Source organism: Coffea arabica, chromosome 11e (genome assembly GCF_036785885.1).
Source record: "Coffea arabica cultivar ET-39 chromosome 11e, Coffea Arabica ET-39 HiFi, whole genome shotgun sequence".
Classification (NCBI taxonomy): domain Eukaryota; kingdom Viridiplantae; phylum Streptophyta; class Magnoliopsida; order Gentianales; family Rubiaceae; genus Coffea; species Coffea arabica.
This window is the reverse complement of record NC_092331.1, coordinates 51,168,631-51,174,693: the sequence shown is the minus strand read 5'-3', so window position 1 is coordinate 51,174,693 and position 6,063 is coordinate 51,168,631. Positions and strand designations below refer to the sequence as shown.

Here is a 6,063-nt window from a genome sequence, read left to right as displayed (position 1 = left end):
AGTATTGATATTGCAAATACTATTCATGAAGTGTTTAATAATTTAGCCAAATCTTAGTTTTTTAATTATTAAAATATGATAATTTCACTAGAAATACATCACAGATTTTATTTTCAATAGGAAAAAGACATATCTCAACGCCAACTAATAAATGAGCTTGCAAAGTCATAGGGCAGGAAAGTAGATGCATAGTACAATAATTGAAATGATAAAGATCTAACAAGTCAATTTATGTTGTATTCTAATGCCCCTTTTAAAATTTTAGTAGCACTTGCAAATTAGATTTGCTTCTCATATGCATACTTGATCTGTGCATATATATTTTCTTCTCAACAACATTATTTTGAACTGTACAAAAAGTACAATTTTGTAATTTAATGGTAATCACAACACCTTTGGTAAAACATGATAATATTAACAATTGTTATAAAGTTCAATCCAAATTTTAGTAGCTACAAAAATATCATAGTTGGGCTATATTATTGGCATAATATAAATTAAGATACTATATAATGAACAAAATTAAGTAATTGGTAATTGTACAAAATGTTTATTGTGTACAAAACAAAAAGCAAAGTTTATTGTACATTTTACAGCTATAAAAACTTTGAAGATGGAATATTATCATATTTAAACTAAATTGTTAATATAATATTGACTAATAAACAAAATTAAGCAATTGTCAGTTGTAAAAAATGTTTATTTTATGCAAAGCAATTAAAAGTTTATTGAACTCTGAAAATGGAAGATTATCATATCTAAACTAAGTTGTTACATATTTTACTTGGATTATGACAATAAGAAGAGGAAATTTTCTATGTTCTATCAAATTAGTGTATACAACAAAACCTAACCAAAAAATATACTAAAACATTATGATTTGGATACAACAAATTTTTATCAATTTCAGTAATTGTAAGCCTTTTTTGTTATATTTTTTACAATTATCAATAATTTTTTTGAAGTTTTCTTATTCAATATGACATAATATAGTGAATTTAATCATCAATTTAACCTTTTGTTTTCTCATTAAGTGTTTATAACCTGTTGTCTTCTTATTAATTGTGATTTTCTTCGAAACCAATATGTATACAAAATAGTTAGCTTTAATTATCATGCATAAGAATATAACAATTGCAGATAATTTTAACACATACAATAATTGGAGATGAAGAAAATGATTGGTGAATATAGTTGTAAGAGGGCAGTTTTCAATTTTAATTACCAACATTTTGAGATGTAATTTATTAAAACTTTTCATTTTTCTTATTAGTATCATGATAGAAATGCAATAATTCAAATTAAAAGACATGAGCATAATTTATATATAACAAAAACTAAGATCAAAATATGCGTACACTTACACTCTCTATTGCTAAGACTCATCATTCTTTTTATATAGTAATGATTAAATATCCACTTTACATAAAATCACAAGGAATTATGTGAATATTTTAAAATATTAGAGAGTCATGCAATAATGTGCAAACACTGCGAAGTCACGGGAGGTTACTGGTGATTCTTTTTTTTTTTTTTGGCCTGCATTTTGCGGTTGACTTTGCAATGCACTTGATGCAAGTTACTTCAATAGAAAGGAACTGAGCTTTCTTCTACGCGTCTATTTTGCTTTTTGTAAAATTTTTTAAAGAAAGTGATTTGCTAAATATTTTAAAAGGAAAATTCGTTCTTTAAAGGCATTGAGAACTGCTGCGCAAATTGATTATCAAATTTAGAATAACATATCAGTAAACTTTAAAACATATTGACCTTTGACAGATGCAAAGGCACTGGCTCAAACTTTTTCAGTCTGCACGAAATTGACATGAATTAGCAAGGGCAGTGCTTAAGATTCTTGCCCTCTATAACAAAGGCAATAACGAATTAGGTAATACACATAGTCGAATATCAGATATGAAGTTTCCATGAGCACAAGGGCTATCAGACAATAGATAAAGAAGACCACCGGGAGGGGCCTGTAGTTGGTAATCACGACTCTCTGCACTATTAATGCTTGAAAAGCTGCTACGATTGTGAAGACCGCGGAGTAGAAGATGGAAATCATGTCCATCACATAGTAGCAGGGCAGGGAAAGATAAAAATCCTCAGTTTCAAATCGCAAAAAGATAATCACAAGCAGAGTCCCCATGGTGAACAGAGAGGAGAACAGCCCTCCAGCTAAGTAGAACATCAACAAGCCGAATTCCCAGCGCCGGTTCTTGAGAAAAATGGCCTCTCCAGTCGTTTGATCGAAACCTCCAGGTACAGTAAAAATTGCAGCAAAGTTTATGGTACCAATGAGGACAGACACAATCAACACGGTGTTGGCCAATGCTCTCACAGTTTCCTCAGCCTTTTCGCGTAGACTTGCATGGTTCGTCTCAAATACTTGTTTTGCTGTCTTCCCATCAGAATTTTGTAGTTGCCAGAGATATGGAAAAGAGTCATATTGCACCCGCTGTGGAGCCAAAGATCAATCATAAATTGCAAATAGTCGGGAAAAGAAAATTAAACAATATACACCAGGCAAAGCAATACTTGGTACCTTAAACCAGAGGACTTCCCACATCATTTGCTGAAAAACTCCAGGGGGAGTGCTGGGAGGGGATTCCCGGCGTGCTGCGAGATGTATAATGCTATTTCCTTCGCAATCAATAGCACTTAGCATCCTGTCCATGTTAGCACCACTAGTCATCAAGTAGTCGTACAAGAACCATTTTTTCTCCTCCACTGCAATTTGCAGTATATTCCTTCCTTTTCCGTCGAAACTATACGCAGCTTCAGGGTAGACACTGAGGATTTCCTGAACCATCTCAATGATGCCCAGTCTTGTTGCTTGTATTAGTGGATCTGGCATCCTATGTTTCTTTTCTGATGATATGCCAAACTGGCTGCCTTCAAGATCTTTGTCCTCTGTATGCACATAGTTGCTCCAATCTTCTCTTCTGATTAACCTTTCTGCAAGCATTACTGCAACTGCATGGCTTTGCTTTGCATCATCAATTTCTTTAAGCCAAGGAAAACCTAGAGGGCAAATACATCAAATTGGATAAACCATTAATGAGTAACTCCAATGTGGGCAGATTTGGTCGGGGAGATGCAGAAATGGTACTTCAAGATCCATTACACAACCTAGGCTTTTTGTTCTCCTTAGCATCTGTTATTTTGGCACAAATCTATTCGGTTCTCAAAAAAAAAAAACAGTTTGAGGAGTTCAATTGGCCAAAATGAATTTCTAGACTTGCGATTGCTTATTTATATTTATTCTACGACATGCCGATGAATAAAAGATATGCGAAGTAAAGGGAAATTGAAGAGGGCATGCAGGCCAAGCTGCTTAGCAGTTGAAGACAAAATTCTTACATTGTTTAGACACGAAAAAGGAACTAATTTACTCAAAAGAAATAAGACGTTCTCGTAACTACGAAGGTAGGCTAGACAAGACTATGCTTCAACTCTCAAAAGAAGAATTTGGGGAAACAAAAATTTTATCCATATGAAGTAGATACAAGAAGATGCTTTACCCAAGATAAACTTGACAGTAGGAGATCTGTTCAATTTATGAATGGAAGCTGAATTGTTTGGTTCTTCTGCAATATGGACAGGTCGCGATTCCTTGTACAAGACTGGAATACCTGCCAGCAACACAACGAACTGACAGTATCACTCTTTCAAAATTCTGAGGGCATTTTAAGCCTGCTTACTAGAAAAAACCAGCAGGCAGATAACATGGTAGTTCAAATTGCTTCTCCATAGATGCCAAAGCCACTAAACACTAAATTAGATGATTTTTAACAAGGTTTCCAGGCTATGTACAGAATCATGTCACCAGAACATACTACACTAACTCTTAGTTAAAAACTTTTGTCTCCCAATGTGAGCGAGGGAAAAAATCATATGCTTGATGAGATCTTCATAGACTTCAAAGCCACATCACATTCAGCCTAATGATTATTGGCAATTTTCCTAATCAACTTTACGGGTAGAGTACTGAAGTACTTGAAGAAATTCGAATGTCTCCTGAGACTGGGAAAAGTCTTATGTTGCAACTTGCATGTGGTTAATGATAAAGCACTTACAAGAATAGATTATAGTTCGGAGTATATGCAGAGGAATGAGGGACTTCATCCCAAGATCTTTGAGCGTGTAGGCAGAACCACTCCTGAAGGACTCTTGTTTTGCAGCCAAAAGATGTAAAGCAGTTTTTCCTTTTTCATTACGTTTTCCAGCAAGATCAGGATAGGACTCCAATATGCCAATTGCCAAACCTGTTTGATACAATAGAGTGAAACATGTAGGAACCAGTAAACTTGAAAACGACTAACATTTAATGCAACAATATCCCACATCATATTGCACCAGCATAGACCTGGACAAAAAATAAGATAGCATAATCTGATAAACTGAACAAACATAGAGTTCAAATTCAGCAACAAACTTAACAGCTTTTGCAAAGACAATCAAAATTTTACTTGATAGATAAGCTTACTGTAACATTCTCCAATTACAGCAGCATGAAGGATTGTGCATCCATCATTCCTCCTCATCATGCAATCACCAATATACTTTTCCAGAAGTGAGAAAACTTCCTTTTTCCCACATGCCGCAGCCACAAAAAGAGGGGTTTCACCTAGTTTGTTGCTCTCAGACACTAAATCCTTTTCTGTCCTTAACATGATCTCTGCAACATCCTTGTGACCAAATCTTGCAGCCTCATGCAATGCAGTGTCGCCGTTGACATTCTTTGCCTTCAGATTTTCACTGGTCACAAGACCATCTTGGAGAAGTAATCTGAAGGCAGCCACATTTCCGTTAACGGCCAGAAAATGGAGAACAGTATCACCACATTTATCAAGTGGTTTCACACCCTCTTCCCTCCAGAAACTGCGAAAGTTTTCTACTGACTGTCTTTTCCCCTCTAAGACTGCTCTATAAGCAGCAGATCGATGGCTTAAGTTGATTCCTGATCTTGCCATTTTGAATAGGTATAAAAAAAATTCCTTCAAGGTTCTTATGAGAGTGCCATATCAGGTAAATCAATCATATGTAGTATAATATTCCACTCAACGAAAGAAAATCTTGGAGGAAATGAAAAGCAAGAAATTGCTGTAGTGCTAAAGGTGGACAGATAAGAAAGCACTAAAAAGGTTACTACGACTTTGGAGTGATTGCTGATAGGACGATCAAATTCACTAGATTGTTCTGTATAGAAATATCCTTTAAATGCCAAAGATTAATCTCTAAGGGTCCGTTTGTTTCGGTTTAAAATTTTTTCCCAAGGAAAATATTTTCAGTGAAAATCATCTTCATATGAAAAAAAATTATTTCCCTTCATTTTCAGGTGTTTGGTGCACTTTTGAAAAATAGTCCTTGAAGCCAAAACCCACAAAGAATGTTCCCCTCAAAGATTCGTCAGACTCCTTCTACCAACGACCAGAACTCCCATCCACACCTATATCAATTCATCACCCCAATCCAAATACTTCAAATTCCAAAAAATTAGATCATACTCCATGATCAGGAAATCCATAGTATTGCAAACCCATTACCATTATCGATCATACTAATTACCTAATCGCTATGTCAATGGAAATTGCTTCGAGAATGAGATCCTTATCATTGATAGAGTTCTATCAGATGAAGCACTTCACTGATGCTTACAAATAGTGCTAAGAAAGATAAGAAAGATGGGGAGGCATCTTTGTGGTGGTGGTGGGGAAGGCGGCTGTAGGTCTAGGTTAGGCACAATAGATAATTTTCAGTCATGATCTGAAAATTTTCGGTTTAGTAAAGGATCATGAGACTGATGAGCTCTCAAAATTTTTCCTGTTAAAGGGATCGTGAGGTTGATGGGCTCTGAGAGTTATTGGAAAATAACTTCGGTACAACAGATGCAGAAGTCATTTTACTCCTGATTGCGTAAAAGATTTTCCACGGGAAAAAATTTTCCCAATCTCTTTGGCTGCCAAACATCAGAATTTCCTGAAAATATTTTCCAGAAAATATTCAGTCCAAACAAACAGACCCTAAGTGTAAGTGATTGTTAGACCTGAGGTTATCATGGTA

The 6,063-nt window shown here is 35.1% G+C and overlaps 1 protein-coding gene across 1 annotated transcript; it reads right to left on the bottom strand.

The window, feature by feature from the left end:
- Nucleotides 1–1,720: 1,720 nt before the first annotated feature.
- LOC113719504 (uncharacterized) lies at nucleotides 1,721–6,063 on the bottom strand. Its single transcript, XM_027244722.2, has 5 exons — nucleotides 4,487–6,063; nucleotides 4,077–4,265; nucleotides 3,522–3,632; nucleotides 2,543–3,021; nucleotides 1,721–2,455 (listed from the first exon to the last, which is right to left on the bottom strand). Exons 1-5 carry the CDS (start codon nucleotides 4,971–4,973, stop codon nucleotides 1,844–1,846), a joined length of 1,878 nt encoding a protein of 625 aa, XP_027100523.1. The 5' UTR covers nucleotides 4,974–6,063; the 3' UTR covers nucleotides 1,721–1,843.

Bases quoted from the DNA above. Each gene is read 5' to 3' on its own strand.
- LOC113719504 (XM_027244722.2), bottom strand. From the start codon at position 4,973: ATGGCAAGATCAGGAATCAACTTAAGCCATCGATCTGCTGCTTATAGA. The intron at 3,633-4,076 runs GTAAGTGCTTTA...TGTTGCTGGCAG, and splicing joins CCGAACTATAATCTATTCTT to GTATTCCAGTCTTGTACAAG. The intron at 3,022-3,521 runs GTAAAGCATCTT...TTTGCCCTCTAG, and splicing joins TACTGTCAAGTTTATCTTGG to GTTTTCCTTGGCTTAAAGAA.